Consider the following 19286-nt stretch of genomic DNA (forward strand, 5'->3'; position numbering starts at 1 on the left):
TGCACATTACAGGCATGGCAAAATTCCTGCATCTCACCGTTTTATAGAAACTCCGTGTGTCGTTGCTGGCGTATCGCTTCTCTGCGCCGACGAGCACTTGTTCCTCGTACTCGCGTTTCTTTAGACAATGGATTCTTTTATCCGCAGCTCTAGTCTCTCTGTATCTCTTTCTGTTTTGACGCGTTGCCACAGTGAGCATGCGACTCCTGGCCTGGTTTCATCTGTCACTTTCTGGCATTCGGCATCAAACCAGCTGTTATGATGTCTTCCACGCGTCGTGCCTACCACCTCTCTCGCTGCTGTTTGGATGGCACCAGAGATGTTCCTCTACAGTCCATTTATATCTTCTTCTTCTACTTGCTGTTCTGCGATTCGCTGGTGAAGCTTCCTGGCGTACTCCACTGCTACGCCGTCTGCCGTTAACCGCTGGATGTTGAAACGCAGCGTCCTCGCAGTGCGAGCTTTCGCCGTGTTCGACAGCCTTGCGTGAATCTTACTCATTACGAGTTAGTGGTCAGAGTCCATATTTGGTCCCCGAAAAGACCGTACATCGATAACATCCTAAAAGTGTCGACCGTCAATCAAGACATGATCGATCTGAGAGCTAGAGTCTCCATTGCCTCCAGGTGTGTTTCCGAATATTCAAACGTGGAAAGTAGGCGCTACAGATGGCCATCCCTCTGGCCGCGGCAAAATTTGTGAGCCTCAGACCGTTATCATTGGTCGACAGATGCAGGCTGTCTTCCAATAACTGGACGGAAGAATTCCTCCCTTCCGATCTGCGCGTTTGCATCTTCGATGATGATTTTCATGTCGTGTTTTGGGCACTCTCCATAGGCCCTCTCAAGCCTGTCGTAAAACTTGTCTGTATCAACATCGGATTTATCATTTGTCGGTGCGTATAAGTTGATTAGGCTATAGTTGAAGAATTTGCCCTTAATCCTCAACACGCATATACGGTCATCTACGGGCCTCCACCGGATAACTCGTTGCTTTTGTTTTCCCAACACTACAAAGCCGACTCCATGTTCTGCTTTCTTACCGCCACTGTAGTAGATGTAGTACTTGAAAGAAGTGCCTGCAATAGGGTCTACTGCACGGAACTCCCTTTCTCCGGAATTTGGCCACCGAACTTCCTGAATAGCAGCGATCTCCACTTCGAGTTGATGCAGCTCTCGAGCAAGCAAGCCAACCCGTGCCGGTTCATGGAAAGTTCGGACATTCCAGGTACCAAGTTTCCAATCGTTATCTCTTAATCGTTTCCTTGTCCCTTGCCGTGACCTATACCGATTGCTCCGTCCTGAATTTCTTTGTTCGTTGTTCGTGGTAATTGAGTTTTCGGTATACTACCTCACCGGGGTCGCGATAACTACATCCCGCGGATAGGTCTGCCATCTTAGGTATAGCTTGCGGGATACAGCATTTCATATTCAGTCGCCCGTTACGAGACAGACGCTGTGTGAGCCGCCCCTCCCCTGGAGAACAGGCGCTCTAGTTTGCACCTCCTAGCTTAGCTGCTTCAGTAAGTACATGAAGCATTTCCGGGTAAGGTCATCGACCGTCATCATTTGACTTAGATCTGCGTGGAGGCGCCAGGTGGGAGCTTGAGAGAGCCAGAGCTATGTTTGACGCTCCTTCCAGGTAACATCCATTACATACCCACATACATACAGGTCTCCTGCAGTGATGCCAAATCAACTGCCACCATGTAACAAAAGTGTTTAGGGAACGTTTGTCGACAGCCAAGAAGCTTGAATCGGAACCGCAGCAACGACAAACAGAGTAACCAGTGTTTACAAAGGGAACCAGGGTTTATTTCTAACTCCCGTCGTAGTAAGTAAAGCCATTCCAATTTTCATCATTTGTTGGATGGGTTTAATGAATACACCAAAAGTTCTAGTGCTGATTTGACTAAAACACACTTACCTTCCGATCCGAAATCACTTTGAAATCACTAAAAAGCGATTATTAAAGCATATTATTGAAATTACGCAACTGACTTTATTTCTTAAATTCGTCGTACCGTTTTAAAATCCGTCCATCAAAATTTTTCATCGTCCGAACTAAAAATCACAACAATGTTTACGATGCTAACGCTCATGTATTTGTGTAGGACAACATGACAAATGTTTTTCTGCAAAATTTCTGCAGGTCAGGTAAGTTTTCGTGGCTGTAGAATAACGACAATGCCTTGCGTAAGTTATTTTCATTTATGAATGACGGAAATTAAAACGATTAGTCGACATTTTCTTCTTCGCCGCTCGAAAAAACGTAGGAAATTGGGCTGGTAGGACTTCTTTAATGATAAAAAGCATTTAAATAGATCTCAGCTCACTTTGATTGATCGCGTATGATAGACAACAAACTAAAATATTAGGGAATACAGTCACCCCAATATTATGGGCCACCCAGTATTATGGGCCAGTCCATACTTTACGTTAGTTTCATACGTAACAAATTAGTATTTAACTATCGAGTATGAGTTCAATAGATAGAAGCAACATTACGCTGCATGCTTGATAGCAATACACTTAGTTCAAATGCGTTAATTTTCTTAATTCTTCGATAGTTGTCAGTTGGCTCCAAACGACTGTCGATTTGTTGTTATTTTTGCGGTTGCTATCTCCACGGTCGGTTGTGAATTATAAGCTGAATAGCGGCGTAAATTTGTGTGTCTGAGCATAAAATGAATGGAAATCGAGAGAATAGGTATGTATTCATTGAATTACGGTGAAACCGCCTAGAAAAATTCATTTTCCACTTTAATATACGAAATTAAACATTGGCCCATAATACTGGAAGCAAAATTGACTTTTCCCAGTATTATGGGTCAAGCATGTAGATCAACAGTATTCGCTGTTTTTGACTATAATCGTAATTTGTTTTCAGTAACACGAAAAAACGTGCACCGAAAATCAGTATATAGACATCGAAGCTCCATGATTCTAATATATTGCATCGCGCTTTTGATCCAGCAAGACAAATCGAAAAAGTTCGGGAAGTTGCAAGGGATCACAATCTACCGTACAGTACAGTTCCGTACTACTTTTTTTACAGTACTTTTTTTCTTCCTGAATTTACTTACTGTACTAAGTTGGCTTGCTGTTCTAAGATAAAGCCTGATGAACAAAGTTTCTCCAATGCACTCGGTTGTGGGCCAACGCTCTTCAATTTCTCAGACTCGCTCCGCCTAATCTAACCATCTTGCTCGCTGCGCCCTTGTTCCTACCGGATGTGAGCCAAATACCATCTTTGTAGGGTCCGGCATTCTTACAACAAGCCCTAGCTATTGTATCCGTTTAGCTTAGGCCGCCTTTTGTATACTTGGTTTGCCAAAGAGACCATCACTTTGATGAAGCCCTCTGCGTGACTCGAATGAACTTGACATTCCACTCGAAATCCGAACATAGCACTGAATGCCATCCATCATACATTGAGTCAGTTTAATGAACTTCCTGAAGAAGAAGCTAAAATTGAATCTAAACCCAACTCACTCAGACAGTTGCTGAGTGCAGTACAAGATACAACAAGATCCCTAAATCGCGAGAACCACACACATACACACACACAAACAGGCGCGCGCGTGCGTGCGATTTTCTCGAAATAAAACCTATGTTGTTTTACTGACCCATAATACTGGGAACATTGACCCATAATTCTGACCAGATTTAAAAGTGGCCCATAATACTGGGAATGAAATATGCTCACATTTTGTTGTTCTGCAAAAAAGTGTGTAATTTTTGAACAAGATTGCCTACAGAACATCAAACAATGGTATATTTATAACCAATTAAGTTATAAATAATCTGTAAATTATTTAAATCTGTGTTTCTACCGATAATTTTGTAGCAACATCATGCTTAACTGGCCCGTAATACTGGGATGACTGTAACTAGTTTTGCATTGTGTGTCATAAAAATGCTGATATTCTTAATAATTTGTGTTGGATAGGACGGGAATAGGCAATTACGACGAAGCAGCAACATACCCCAAGACCTTTCCATCCGAAATGACACAAAGAAGCTAGAAATGCCATTTACAACCGCGCATAGTGACTCTAAGTTACGCTGATAAATAAAAAACAAGACGGCCTATCCCAAGTATTATCCCAATAGCTGTACAAAGACGATGTAGACCAACTTCGATTGCTCTGGAAATTTACATGAGCGAGTATCTGCAAAAAAGACAACTGTTTCGTCTGCTTGGGCCGAAATTAGCATCCTGCCATTGCATAATAAAGGCCACAGAATGTTATGCCATCCAACAACGTACAGATGGTGCCCAAGGCATGGAACTCTTACAATGCGCAAGAGGTAGGCCCCATCGAGAAATATTAAGCCAAAGTTAACACAACCTGGAAAAGACACAAAACACCGTTGGTAGCGGAAACAGCGTAAGGTAAACTGGTGAATTAAAAGGACCAGACAAAGTGGATGACAGGATCTAATGACAGGAGTGCAACGAAAGACCCGGCAGTCCGGATTTGGTTCACCGGTAGCTTACCTGAGTATTTTCTGTATTTTGTACAAATTAAACTTTAAAATTTAAACTAATTTGAATTTTTGAATAGAAAATTTATCAATTTGCTCATGCATACTCATGTGTGACCAAACTTTAAACGCGACACTTGTTAAATGAACTCGGCTACAATTTTTAAAGTACACTTTTGATTAATCAGCATCCAATGTGTCACCCAAATGAGGTTTGTTGGTTTTCAATCGGTGCGCAAGATTAAATTATACGCTGCCTTGAAATCTATACCCAGATGTTTCTTCTGCAAGTTGAATTCTTAACCTCGATGTCAACGGGACTGTTCTATTTATATTGCAAATATTGTCTACTCAGAAATGCAATGGACCTGTACACAAGAAAGTATAAACAATCCAAATGAAAACTATTTACTGATAAGAAACACGTGTTTTTTTCTTTCAGCAACTATACTTTTTGCTTTGATAACAAATACAATCTTTAACTTCGTTGATTTCCAAAACCCCATTAGAATATCCAGATCTATTATCGTGTAACGTACCAAAATTCAACCTTCAACGGATCAACCAGCAAAGTCTATGTTCCCTACAGAAGGTCAAACAAAAACGTTCAAGTGTGTGCAAACAGTTAATGGTGCGTTTCATATCTCTCGTTTCGAGACAATGAAATCTTTATCAGCCGCACATACATACCTACGGTCTGATATCGAGCGACTAAATAATGCCGTACGATAAGAAACGCTCAATCGAATGTCGATTTTCGACAGTAGCAGACATGAAGTTATATTAATTTTGACATATTGGAGTTTCGTGTAAGGGCAGCATAAAGAAAAAATGAAGAAAAAAGGTCCTCCGACTCCTCCGAAAACCTATCAGCGCGTGGATAAGCCAAGACCATCGGAAGAAGCGCATCAGTGTTACGATAGTGGTATTTCCGTAGACGGTACACGTTCGAGTGAAAGTGAAGCAAAGAGTGTAAAAATGCGTGCCCAGAGCGTACGAGAACTGACGGAAAAGTTTTCCAAAATGGATTTCATTCCCATGAGAGTTTCTTCGAAGCCCCCGGTAGCTCCACCGAAACCTCCGAAAAGTGAAACCATACCGACTGAGAATGGATACGACTCTATGTACAATGAAGTATTTGATGACGGAAATATTTACGATGCGGTTTCGATTAGGTAAGTACTTTACTACGCTGCCGTGGAGTGTGTCGATTATTATAACTATAAGGAGTATATTAGTTGTGGAACTTACATACTGGAAGAAAAGAATACTATTTCAAACTATCGCTTGCACCGTGCTTGATATTGTTTCATAATGACATAATGTTGTTATGTCACATTCAACTACAATCACACTTTGTCTATGATATTACGGTAAATCAGTGATTGTTCGCAGGTCCCTATGCTGTTATGCTTTTAAAAAGCTTTTATTTGAGTGAGTCACCATGGAAATTTTTGAAAAGTTTAGAATTATGAAAAGACATATCAAAACTCTGAATGCAAGTGTTTATTTCTTAGTTAGGTAGCTTTTATTGGCCCTCGGCAAGTATTTATGTGAGATAAAAGGAACGTATACACTTTATTGGTGGTGACTCACAGTCTGCTCATAAGATAAAGAAAATAATCATAATGAATGAAAACTGATTGGAATGTAAATATCTATTACTCATACGATCATGAGCTTAGCTGCTTTTAATAAAACTTGACGCTTTTTTCAAATTGAAATCTGCTTACGCAAGAATGCATGCTGGATAAGATTAGTAAAATTGGTATACATTTATACATTAAACAATCCTGTTTATGTTTGACAATGTTATCCGTGGAAGTCATCGGAATTTCTCATGTTTTGATTTAGTGGAAAGTTATCTTATAAATCTTTTTTTTTTTTTTCTTGTAACAGCAGCGACTACGATGAGGGATGTTACGATCTTGTATCAAACGACGAATGCTCAAGCTGCGATCATCCCAAAAACGCCGTTGAAGAACTGCTTCAAAACGAACGCAAATACGTAGACAGACTACAACACAACATAACCAAACTGGTGCCGCTTATGTACCAACACAACATACCGAACGGCCTGAGATTCCAAAAGAACAACATCTTCGCTAATATAGAATCCATTCACGCCATGCATCGCGATGTATTTCTGCCGGCAATGGAAAATTGCGACAACGATTCAGAAAAGATAGCTCTCACATTCATCCAGTTGATTGAAGACGATACCTTGTACTGCTATGTGCTGTATGCCCTTAACAAGCACAAATCTGAAAGGATATGCGATTCAAATATGGATTACTTAAAAGTATGAAAACTTCTACCTTTCACTTTTCATCACTGATATCAAATTGCTTTCACACTTCCAGCACGTCTACTCCGACCTAACTCAGTTTCTGTTAGAACCTGTCCAGCGATTACCAAGATATAGGTTACTTCTGAAGGAAATGAGCAAGGAAGCAAACCGAACCGGAGCAAACATGACAGCTCTGGACAAAGCCGAACGCTTGCTGTCCAGGTTAATTGAACTGGCGAATGCAGCGGTAAATCTAAGTGACATTCTACCCTGCCCGGAGGTACAGATTCAGCCAGGACGCACACCAGAGCTTAACTATCACAATGATTTGCCCTTGACGCTAATTCTCCGTCCCGAATTGTTCAAAAACGCTGTTCAAAGAGATCCCGTAAGATTAGGTTTTGCAGTTGGAATTGATCCCACTCTAAAGTTTAATTTGCTTTTAACTTTTGCAGATAAATTTGTTATACCAAGGTAAGCTGCAGGATTATTACGAATCGAAAATCTACGACTACAATGAGCGTCGAAGGTACCGGTCGAAAATATTCCTCTTCGAAAACCTTCTGCTGTACACCGAAATTGTAAAATCAAAGCTGGAGTATAGGGGCCATTATTTGGATTGCGAAGTTAATTGTTGTAAAGAAGAACCACTCAAACTGCAAGTGTATTCCAAACTGTATACTCAAAAGATTGCAGTGCATTTTAATACCTTTTCCGAGCTGAGATCTCTAGAGGACTACATAGAAAAAATGCGCCGACGATTCGTACGTTCACAAGCTGAAGAGTTACTCACTGAGAAGCAGAGAAGCGTTCAAGGCAATGAAAGCCCAAAGAATGATGCACGACAAATACCTGAAATCGAGGAAGATACTGGATGGTGAGTATGCCGAAGCAACCAATTTTCAGATTGAGTTTATAACGTTTTTACATCCTTTAAATACAGGTTAACTAATAAGCTACTGCGCGCATTAGTTCTAAATCAGCAACAGTTCTGCAATATACTGCAGGCAAACTACGAATATTATCTAGCTGGTGGCATACCAGAATCTTTCAGTGCGATTTACGATCTACATTACAGACGGGTTTTGCCTGATTTGTCAAATTCCGGAGATCTAGGACCAATGTGTGATTTATTTCTGTCCTACCTCGCGGTAAGGCTAACCAGTATACTCAATCATAGCAGATGAATGCTCTCAACTGTTTCTATTTTTCTAGGATAACGTATTGGCACCAGTCTATAATGAATACTTAAGAGAGTTTAAAACGGTTGCAGCCAGCATCAAAATGGATTATTTGCCAATGGTAAGTTTGATCAAACATTTTGTACAGCATAAGGAACTAGCGAGTATCAAATTCAAATTTATAGAAATCAAATTCATTGTTTTAACTCCAAATCCTTGGAGAGTAGCCCGTGTACTTCGTCTAACTATCTTGCTTATTGTGCTCCTGGTCGTTTTATTCTTATCGGGTGTATTCGTAAGGCATTCTTGTCAGATGTCCTGCCCACGAGGGGGGTTCCGTAGCCCGAAGGTTAGCGAGTCTGTTTTAGTAAGCGGGCTCGAATCTTACTAAAATCGGGCCATTTGATGTCAAGTGACTTTAGTATGGGTTCATTCTTTTCCTTAGGCTTGCCGTCCTAAGACAATCACCCATATTCTGTACTTCGAACGAGTTGAAATATTTCGATCGACTTGGCAAATATTTCGTTCGAGTTGTTTTTTCATATGAAGAATGAAGATCTTTCGTTCGAGCCGCCGTTTTTTCGAACGAAATGTCAGTTTCGAACGAAACATAAACCCGTCCGAAATACACAATAGGGGTGAATGCCTGAGAACAAAGTTTCTCCAATTTACTCGGTTGTAATATACTGCTTTCCAAGTTCTTGGACACCGCTCCACCTGGTCTAACCATCTTGCTCGCTGCACCTCTGGCAGCGTCTTGTTTCGACCGGATTTGAAGCGAACGCCATCTTTGCAGGGTAGCTTACCGGCATTCTTGCAACATGCCCTGCTCATCGTATCTGTCCAGCTTTAGCCACCTTTTGAGCATTGGGTTCGCCATAGAGCTGCGTGAGTTCATGGTTCATCCTCCGCTCTCCTGTACACCGCCGAAGATCGTCTTTGGAACTGGTTTTTCGAAACTCCGAGCACTTGCAGGTCCTACTCGAGTGTTGTCTACGTTTCATGCCCGTAGAGAACAACCGGTCCAATAAGTGCAATGGTACACTTTGTACGGGAACTTAGTCTATTGGACTGCAATTGCTTATGAAGCCCATAGTGAGCACGACTTCCGCTGATAATACGCGTCTGGATCTCACGGCTGGTGTCATTATCCGCCATTACCAGTGAGCCAAGGTAGACAAGTTCATCGACTACCCCAAACTCATCGCCACCTATTATTACATTACTGCCCAAGCGGCGTCAGCCGGCCTCGGTTCTGCTGGCCAACATGTACTTTGTTTTAGACGTATTTACCTTAACTCATTTTCTCTGCAACGCGCTTTAGTCTGGTGTGCTGTTCAGCCATCGCCACAGATGCTCTGTGGATAATATCCAAGACATCGGTAAAGTTGTCGAACTCCCTGCTCCGCGTGTTGATATCCGCTCGGTTCATAACATCTTGTAGCGCTATGCTGAACAGCAGGCATGGTGTTTCGAATGAACTTGACAATCCACCTGAGATCCGAACCCAGCCCTGTGTACTATCCGTCGTAGATTGAATCAGTTTGGTGAGCTTTCTGTGGAAGATGTTCTCGTCAATGATTTTCCACAGCTCTTTTCGGTCGATGGTATCATATGCGGCTTTGAACGTCAACGAACAAATGGTGCGTGGGAACTGGATTTATTTATTTATTTATTATTCGATTATATCAATCCGACCTGTCAATCACTTAATTCTAATTAAACTAAATACAAAAATTACAATCACATTATATAATACCACAATTAACAATTTTTTGATAAAATTTGTTTGAGGATTCACCAAATTTTTATAAATATTCCATCGAAGAAAACGTACGGATGCATGCAGTGATTGATCCATTGAATCCAAATGCTGTACGATGCGAGTCAAGTTGCAGTAATCCAACGGAACGAAGAGAACGCTGAGGAGCGCGAAAACCAAGCAACGAAAGAACATTTGGCGAGTCGATTTCTCCGTTCAACACCTTGGCGACAAGTACAGTTTGCTGGATTTTTCTGCGTCCTTCTAAAGTATCTAGACCGATAAGGCGATATCGTTAAGAATACGAAGGAATATTGACAGGATCACGCCACGGGAGATCACGAAGTGCTATGCGAATAAATCTCTACTGCACTCGTTCAATTCTCAATGTCCAGGTTACTTGGTAAGGAGTCCAGATCAGACAAGTGTTTTCCAATATTGGTCTCACCAGAGAACAATACAAGGACTTTAAACAGTACGGATCCTTAAAATCACGTCCAATCTTTCTGATGAAACTGAGCTGCCGGTTTGCTTTTGAAATTACATTCGAACGATTCTGATTAAAGCATAGCTTGGTACCGAGAACGACGCCCAGGTCGTTAACATGTTCAACTCTCTTAAGTACTTGACCATCAATATTATATTCGAACAATATAGGGCTGACAGTTCGATGGAAGGTCATATTCTGACATTTAGCCGTGCTGACGATGAGCCAGTTCTTACAACACCAATTAACGAAAGCGTCAAGCAACTTTTGCAAATTTCGACAATCTTCAATGGAGCGAACAGCGAGATATAGTTTCAAATTGTCCGCGTATATCAACTTACATCCGTCGCCCAAAAATAAAGCAACGTCATTAAAATATAACGAGAAAAGCAATGGGCCCATATTGCTGCCTTGTGGTACCCCCGATCTATTTGTAAATGGGGAGGAGAGACATGAATTGGGTCCTAAAGCCCTATGTCGTTTTTAGCTTGAATCGATGAGGTAAGGGTTAGGAACACATATTTTGATATTCAATTTTATATTTTTAGGCTATTGCCGTTAAAAACCTTTTTTTTTAATTTTGTGAAATTTTGAACAAAAAAATCAGAGGGGTTGTGTACAGGACACGACCGCATATATAGGTGACGCAGGACTACGTAAGTCTCTTTGTAGTGATAGTAGCATGTATTCATGCTTGTAATAAGGTGTTTGCCGAGTGCATATGTGTTGAAGAGCTGTTGGGCAGGTAAAAGTGACAGCTCCATATAAACTGTAAGGGTTGGAAAGGGCGGGATTTTTTAAATAATTAAATTTCTTCAGTGAAAACAGAAATTACTATTTGCGTTATACGTATAGTAAGGTAATATATCTGTTTACTAAATAACAAATCTATTTTCAACAAACAAGCTAAAACGCGGTAGAATTGATCAAAAATGTAACTATTAACTATGTTGGCGGGATAAACCTGACCAAATATCTATAACCAGCGAATTCTTTCGGCCAAGAAAACAATAAATTATACTAAAATCAATGCAACATTCAGTTGTTTCGAACTTGGCCTATGCGGCATGCTACATCCGAAAATCGTATTTTTGGGTCACCGATTTAATGCTAATTCACTGAAATATTAGTTGCTAAATGTGAACATATATATCGGGATACATTTCTTGGTTGATTTAAGCATTAACTGTTTCGAATGTATAAATAATTTTAGAAAAAATGAACATTTTATCCAACGCGTTTTTACTGCATCGAATAGGAAAAGATGCAATGTGTGCCTAACAGACGTCTTGCATGTGTGTGTAGCAAAGCCCTATCATTCGATTCTTCATGTATACATGCTATATGCAACATCAAAGTAGTAACATTGCATAGTTCAATTCTCAAAAGATTGTGCATTTGAATACAATTTAACAAAATCAAGAACACAAACTATTGATTTCCTGCTACCTTACTGAAATTAAAGATTGTTTTTATTATAATGGGTATACCCATGGTTCCCCACGTTGAAGGGATTTTACCAATTCAATTCTATTTTATCAACAGCAAATCTTTTCACTACGCTTCTAATGAAATGGCAAGGCAAGCATGTGTATTCATACAGAGTCGTATTATAACCGAATACTACAGCTGTAGCACATTTTTCCAACACAGATATCAAATTCGCCTAGGTTCAATCGTCTCGCAGTAAAGAATTTGCGATCTGTTGGGACAACGAACTTGTGTCATTTTTTCTGGAACACTTCCCTAACACAGACATCAAATTGAACTAAGTTTAATCGCGTTCGTAAGAAATCTGTTGGCACGAGGGGGCTTTGTCACTCTTTCTGGCGTACTTCCCAAGCAAGGACATCAAAATGGTCTAGGTTCAACCGCGGTGTTAAGAAATCTTGTTGAAATAAGAAAACTTCGTCACTTGTTTTGGCTTACTTCCCAAGCACAGATATCAAATTGGTATAGGTTTAGATCATCGTAAAGAATCTTCCAACCAATCACGACGCGAGAATTCTGGTAAAACATAGGTTCATTATTTTGAATTTTTCAATAGTTCAACATCAAGAATCCATACTTTTCTTCATTTGGGTCAATTCTTAGAAGATTTTCCGATCGATTGGTGTAAGAATGTTGAAAATCGATCGGAAAACCGCTGAGCTATTAGCGCTCAAAACCTTTCATTTTTCGTGACGCTCGCATTTTTCGATTTTTTGGAATGACACCCTATCTCAAAACTTGCCGTAAGACGTAGTCCTACGTCAAAATAAACATTTGGGCAACCTTATATAGACAAACTATAGTTGTGCATGGTTGTGTCAAGCGGTGTCTAGACAACACGAATTATAAAAAGAAACCATAGTATGTCTTGAAATGTCACGGAAAACTTTTTGATTACCTTCACGCTCATGTGATAGTGTGTCAAAAAGTCAAAAGTTGCAAAGTCAGGAAATGGCTTGGCAATCGCGACCCAGGCGTATGAAACTGAAGGGTAAAGAAGTAGCTAACATCTTTTTACGCTTCCTACACGTCCGACACAAAAAGAAAAAAAGCAAAAAAGTAACTTTGTTCGGGAGCTTACCAATACTGATTCATCCGAGGCTGAAGTTAGAGCGGGCTACTCACAAATACATTTTGTCCGAGGCAAAGTTTGTTGTGGGCTAGATGAGATGTTGGCTACACGAAAAATGTATGGGAATGACATTTGTGACAGCGGGGTGTCGCGACCTAAAACAGTTTCTGAGTTTACAGCTCATTTTCCGGTTCCGGTCATCTCAGTTTAATTAAGGCCTTTGTCAAAATCAGCAATAAGCGTAGTGACTGCACTTGGTCGCAGCGTGGATGGCTTCAGTTTTCGGATGCAACACCCGCCATCGAGATGCGACCGTGTTTGGTTAGAAACGCACAGAAATTTTTGGTCTGCCGTTCGCCCTACTGCTGATTCACATCGGAGTAGCAGAACATACCAATCTGATTGATAATACGGTGCCAGTTTCGGTTGACGTTTTTTTTTTTCATACTGTTCTGCGGGGTCGATTGTACCGAGAATATACTGTTGGCCATCAGTTTGACATCGTTTAGTCATTCTTAGCGCAAACTAGATTTGGACAAAGACTAGCACCGTGAATCGATGGATTGGAATACATTGCCCGAATCAAAACTTTTATCCGATAACTAGTACAAATTTGATGTTCCACTTCCTCACGACCAGCAAAACGCAGACAAGCACAAGAGACAACTGCGAAGCTGTAACTGTCAAAACGATCAGCTGCTCTAATGTCAAACCAGAGTTGTCAGTGAGAAAAAGTTATCATTGTTGCCAAAACGTGTTATTTTCGTTATGTCAAGGAAGATCTCTAATGTCAAGGGAGAATAAATTACAATATTTTTGTTTTTTTTAATTTTTTAGTGCTCTGCATCTTTTTAAAAAAGAAAAAACTATACTCTGGTAGTCATAATGGGAAGCTTTATCGTTCCTTCTAATAAAATCATCTTTTTATCACAAATTTTAGGACCCAATTGAGCTGCACGCGTAGCGTCCGATCACTTAAATAAGAATATAACCATTCAACAAAGTGTGGTTCGCTGCGCCAAGTCTGGAAAGTTTGCGTAAAAGTATTCGATGATCTATTCGGTCAAACGCGGCCTTCAAATCTGAGTAAATTACATCAACTTGAGCCTTCTGCTCTAGATGCGAGATGCAAGTCGATGTGAAATCCAGAAGATTCGTACAAACAGGCATACATCCGTGCTGATCGAAGGGAATATAGCTTTTTGTACGAGTAAGAACAGCAGTGCTCACAACTATCTCAAACAGCTTACACGACGCAGAGAGGCTAGTTATACCACGATAATTTCTTATATTTTGCCGGTCACCAGATTTGAAAACTGGGAACAACTCGTTTGAGAGCTATTAAATATTCGACATTGCGGTTCCGCCACTAAAGATGCACAGCGGGAAAAAACAATTGAATCCCGTCGGGCCAATGAAAAACGAAGCCTTTAGTTTTTTTGCGGCGAGAACTAATAGAAAATAAAGCATAGCCTTTTTGAAAACTTCAACCTACTCATATCAGAATATCGTTGATTTGGAAACACAAACAGTACTAATTTATTTAAGAGAATCAAAAAATGTTGGTTTCTGATTTATTTTATTGTTGTTAGCAATCTTCCAAATTGGTAATTTGGTTGAATTTCCTGGCGGAAATTCAGGGAATCTCAATTTACGCATATTTATTTCGCGTTTCTTGTACCTATTCGCTTAATAATTCTATGGGCAGTTCTGTAGCCTTAATAATATTTGCGGTTAGTGTAGCCGAAAAGTCGCTAAAAATTTCCTAGAAGTATTCCCGTCAATAGAATCCTCCAGGCAGTAGTTCGCCAATTTGAATCTCTGAAATAAATTAGTACCTACTGTTTGCAAAGCAAAGTCATGGGTATAAACGTCTTTCAGAACTTGATCCTTTTCTATCGATAGACTTCCCAGCCGGTTATTAGAGTATAGCAAAATTACGAAGCTAGTGCAAAGATCCTCTTAACTCTGTAGCGGCACCGCCCAAGCGAAGCGAGATTCGAACAGACGACGACTGGCTTGTTTGGCCAGCATCGTACCCCGGAGCAAACTGGGCGGGCCACCTACTGTTTATGTTTCCAAATCAACGATATTCTGATATAAGCAAGTTGAAGTTTTCGAAAAGGTTCTATGCTCTATTTTCTCTTTTGCTTCTTTCGACATACCTAGTTACTTGTGATTCAAAAATAACATAAACCATTGAAATAATAATTTGTAATATTACGTGTGGAATAACCAACAAAAACTTGCAGCTGATGCAGATAGAAAACTGATGTTATATCCGGAATTCGAAGACTATTTGGTCGGTGTTAAGTCAGACTGAACCAAGTGACAAAACTCTGACTTCGATAAAAACGCGTTTAAAGTTTGTTGCTCTATATGGTTTATAGCTATTAATTTTTCAAAATCATCTCAGAATTCTGGCTGTTTATAACATTTATGTAATCTGATAAGAGTAAAATGTAGCTAAGCTTGATCGTTTGCTGTCATTAACTAATTTTTTTAAATTTTGCGGCTTGGTCCGGTCTGATTTAATACCGACCATTTTACGTGACAATCAGAAGAAATTATGTCATCGTACGACAAATTTTATTTTTACCATTAACTTGGCGATGGCATTAACATGGAATAATTAAACTGAAATTACTCGAGTTAGAGAAAAAACAGTTTTTAATTTTCACATATGTTTGAAATAAAATTTCAAGTTTTCAGAATAGGTCAAGTTTGATTTTTTCCGTTTGCCTCTTTTTGAGATATTCTATTCTGAAAAAGACTAAAAAAACACAGGAAAAACGATAGAACTCGTTATATGTATGAGTTTTCAACATATAATGTTCTACAAAAATATGTCTTTTGATAAGAGAAACAACTTTGTAAAACATTATGATGCAATAAAACCATTAAATTTAAAGTAATTAATGGAAAAGTGATTTTTGAAAGGTCTTTATATAAAACGCCATGTGAGATAGAAACTGTAAAAATACGCCTACTATGACTTTGGCAAAGTTACTTATATAATCTTTAGTTACAACTTTGTCGAAGAAATTATCCTTTTATCTCTTTTCTACAAAAAGTTATTATGTGTTATGTGTTTACAAGCCAAACTGGAACTGGAGCCGTTGATTTCACATTAATTGTCTTTTAGATTTGAAAAACTTTGCTGAACATTACAGGGAGCTATTTTGAACTATAATCTTTTACCGACTGGTAATTCACTCAATGGATTTTTTTCGGCTTGCAGTCTTAAAAAAGCAGAAAACACGGTGTTTTCTCTTTCACCAACGTTTCAAGTAATTTGTATTTGTATTCTTTATCAAGGCTCTAAAATAATCAAAAATAATCAAATCATTTTTCAATTTGTTCTTACAAAATTAATATAAACTTTTTACCGAGAATGGACCATTTCTTTGTCAAGTGGTTCATCATTGAACGGTCACTACCGTGGACCCCCGTTCGTTTGACCGTTTTTAATCTGAACACTTTTTAATTTGAACCCCGCTGGTTTGCACGACATGCAAATTAAAAAATGGTTCAAATGTCATTCTCAACATGACATCATTTGTTTATGCAGACAACGCACATAAACACGATTTGTTTGTATTGACCTAGCGTGTTTAATCGGTTTCACATTTCGTTTTCCTAACGATTACGATAGCAATCCGATCGGAAAATGCAATATTTGCACTTGCAACTGCCAACTAAAACAAACCACCAAAACAATAACAAAGAGCAGAGCGGCCAGTTCACACAGGTTTCAGCCTATTTCGGGTTACCAGTTGTTCAAATTAAAAAGTAACCCCGTTAGTTTGCATGAGGAATCGTTCAAACGAACGGGGGTCCGCTGTATATCATCGCATATGTGAGGTGCATGCAGGACTCTATATATAGTCACTCTACTTCCCCCTTAACGACGAAAGTGTTGGCAACTCTGTCATGTGAAGCTGTCACAGTGCGCGATTATCATTGGCAACATTGCTCGCGTATCGGCCGCTTTTCCAGCAGACTCTTGGACAGGTAAGACGTACTTTGTTCACACAGCGCTTCTCCACGTCGAGTGATTTCTACAGTGCGATTTATAATGGCGTCTGGCATGAAACCTGTTATGCCATTGAGTATTCACAGCATATACATATTAGCCTAACAATATTTAAAAGAAAAACAATATGCTATTTTGAACCACAAAAAAATTGCCACTTAATTTTCGGTGCTGGACCACTGTGCAATGGCGTAAATAACTCAATTTTTGGCAAATTGGCGCTCGGTTCGTTTTGGCAGAACCCCGACCATATCATCTATTCATGGGCGTAGCGACGGGGTTGGGGTTCAAACCAACCGTCGTCTATTTCCGAGGCGTTTCAGAAGGCGCAAGACCCAAGCTAAGCCATCTCGCACGTTGGGTTTGGGTGCCCGTGGGGATGTTAAATAGAACCGTTTTCCTTATGACTGTTCGGTCCACCGTAACTTACCGCCTATCATCAGATGCCCGATGGTAGCAGTGTCTGCTGCTCGTGATTCATATACACTTAAGTTTCGTTTTATGTCCACTATTATAGGACGTAAAATCAATCGGTCGTAAAAAGAGTGGATGTTTATTGATGATGATCCCACCTCATACCCCTACAACGGTTTGAGCCGGACGATTTATCTAATTAAGATATTTATGATATAATAATGTAGCCAGCTAATAAAAGCAAATAGCGAACTGGCTTCTAGTACAGACATATCAAACTTTATTCAAATTTTAGACGTAAAACGAGACGACTTTTATTCAAATTTCGGACGTAAATATATTGAAGCAAAAAGAAATCACCTAGAATGAATGGACGTAAAAAGAGATTCTAGTGTACCTCCGCCGCTCTCCGCTTCCAGCTATTGCTCCGTCAAATATCGTCCGGAAAGCTGGTATGTCCTCCGTGAGCATCGTCCAATCCATAAAAACTACCGGTTTAATAAGGGCTGTGTACTTTGTCCGCATCGTACGGTGGCTATCGTTTGCTAGCGGATGGAAGCGTTTTGCGAAGAGCAAACTAGACTCGATTTTCTGCTTGAATGCGCTGCAATTTGTGTTATCCGCGGTCACCAGCGATCCCAAATACACAAACTCATCTTCCGCTTCTTGTTCGTCACCGTCCACGAAAAGTGCACGTTCCTCTCTTTGAGCCTCTGCCAATCATGTATTTGGTCTGCGACGCATTTACTTTTAGCCCAATCCTACTAGCCCTTGCTTTTAGTCTAGCGCGTCTGCTGTTGCGAAGTTTCGGCCTACAATATCAAATTCTTCTCCGTAGCTAAGAAATTTGCTACCTCCCCTGAAAATTGAGTCTCTCGTTTCGGTTTAGCTCGCCGGATCATCTTCTCAAAGGCGATGTTGAAAAACATGCAGGATAAGCTGTCAACTTGTCTCGACTTCTGCCGCGCCTGGAAGGAACTCAATCCTATTGACTCTAATAGTCTCTCCCAGCCGAGATTTGAATACACAACGTACCAAGATGCCAACTGAGAGGCGCAATTTCAACATTTACCTTCTTTTATATCAATTCGATTTTTTTGTCAAATAAAGAACCCTGAATATAAACCAAAATTGCTTCTGATGATTGAAAATAATTCCCCATTTCCTGAATAATCTCTTTAAGGTTAGGCTATGTCAGATTTTTTTTGTAACCCCCCCCCCCCCCCTAAGAAAAATTTCTGGCTACGCCCCTGCATCTATTACTTCTTAGTACTGGACCGAGGAAACCCTTCCGAGGTAAATCGTCGAAGTCTATTCTTTGAAATTATTCCTCTCTGCTTTGAAATATGGAATGCTACAACATAACCTTTTTGCCTTTGGTTTTATATGTTTTATTTAAGTTTGCCTCAAATGTGAATCAAATTTTTAACGGACTTTTAATTTATCTCCTTTACAGACCTACAAAAACCAAGTAGCACCAAGGGTGAAGGATTTTGTTGGCCTGTGCATCGATCAGCTGAAGGCGTACAGCCGTTTCTTCAACGATATAAGTACTCGAATGGCCGAGGATAGCAGCGCAAACCGTCCGATCGATATGGAGCTCTTCCGAAAGGTGGCCTTCACTCAAAAGGAACTGAACCAGTTCGTACATAACGTTGGGCAAAACTATAAACTGTTCAACATGGACCAACAGACCGTTGACTGCGGGTTGGTGCAGTACAGTGAAATGGTTCAATTGCAGGTGGAGAACGAAACACCGGAGCATTGTCGCCTGTTTATTAACGAACGAGCGGCAATTTGTGTCAGTATTCATTTGATTCGGAAAAATGACAAAACCGTAGAGCAGTATGGTCAAATAGTGTTTATCGATAAGTTCTCCGGCCGTGGCAAACCCATGCGCATGCGGAGAAGCAAGAAGACTGAAACAAGATTGAACTTTGTGATCGATAGCTTTAAGTACAGAATAATTTTCAACAACCGACAGGATACCGAGAGATTTAGCGAAAAATATATTGAAAACTTTGTGATTGTGAAATAAAACCGTGCTAAGATTCAGAGCAATT

At 40.0% G+C, this 19286-nt stretch overlaps 1 protein-coding gene across 1 annotated transcript; it reads left to right on the plus strand.

Moving 5' to 3' along the window:
• Window positions 1-5321: 5321 nt before the first annotated feature.
• On the plus strand, window positions 5322-19261 carry LOC128735456 (uncharacterized). Its single transcript, XM_053829939.1, has 7 exons — window positions 5322-5665; window positions 6390-6792; window positions 6854-7168; window positions 7236-7657; window positions 7724-7931; window positions 7996-8082; window positions 18680-19261. The coding sequence occupies exons 1-7, from the start codon at window positions 5322-5324 to the stop codon at window positions 19259-19261; spliced, it is 2361 nt and encodes a 786-aa protein (XP_053685914.1).
• Window positions 19262-19286: the final 25 nt, after the last annotated feature.

The sequence above is a fragment of the Sabethes cyaneus genome, chromosome 2 (genome assembly GCF_943734655.1).
Source record: "Sabethes cyaneus chromosome 2, idSabCyanKW18_F2, whole genome shotgun sequence".
Classification (NCBI taxonomy): Eukaryota; Metazoa; Arthropoda; class Insecta; order Diptera; family Culicidae; genus Sabethes; species Sabethes cyaneus.

Excerpts from the sequence above, each read along its gene's own strand:
- LOC128735456 (XM_053829939.1), top strand. The coding sequence starts at position 5,322 with ATGAAGAAAAAAGGTCCTCCGACTCCTCCGAAAACCTATCAGCGCGTG. Across the intron at positions 6,793-6,853 it reads CAAATATGGATTACTTAAAA|CACGTCTACTCCGACCTAAC; the intron begins GTATGAAAACTT and ends TCACACTTCCAG. Across the intron at positions 7,932-7,995 it reads TATTTCTGTCCTACCTCGCG|GATAACGTATTGGCACCAGT; the intron begins GTAAGGCTAACC and ends CTATTTTTCTAG.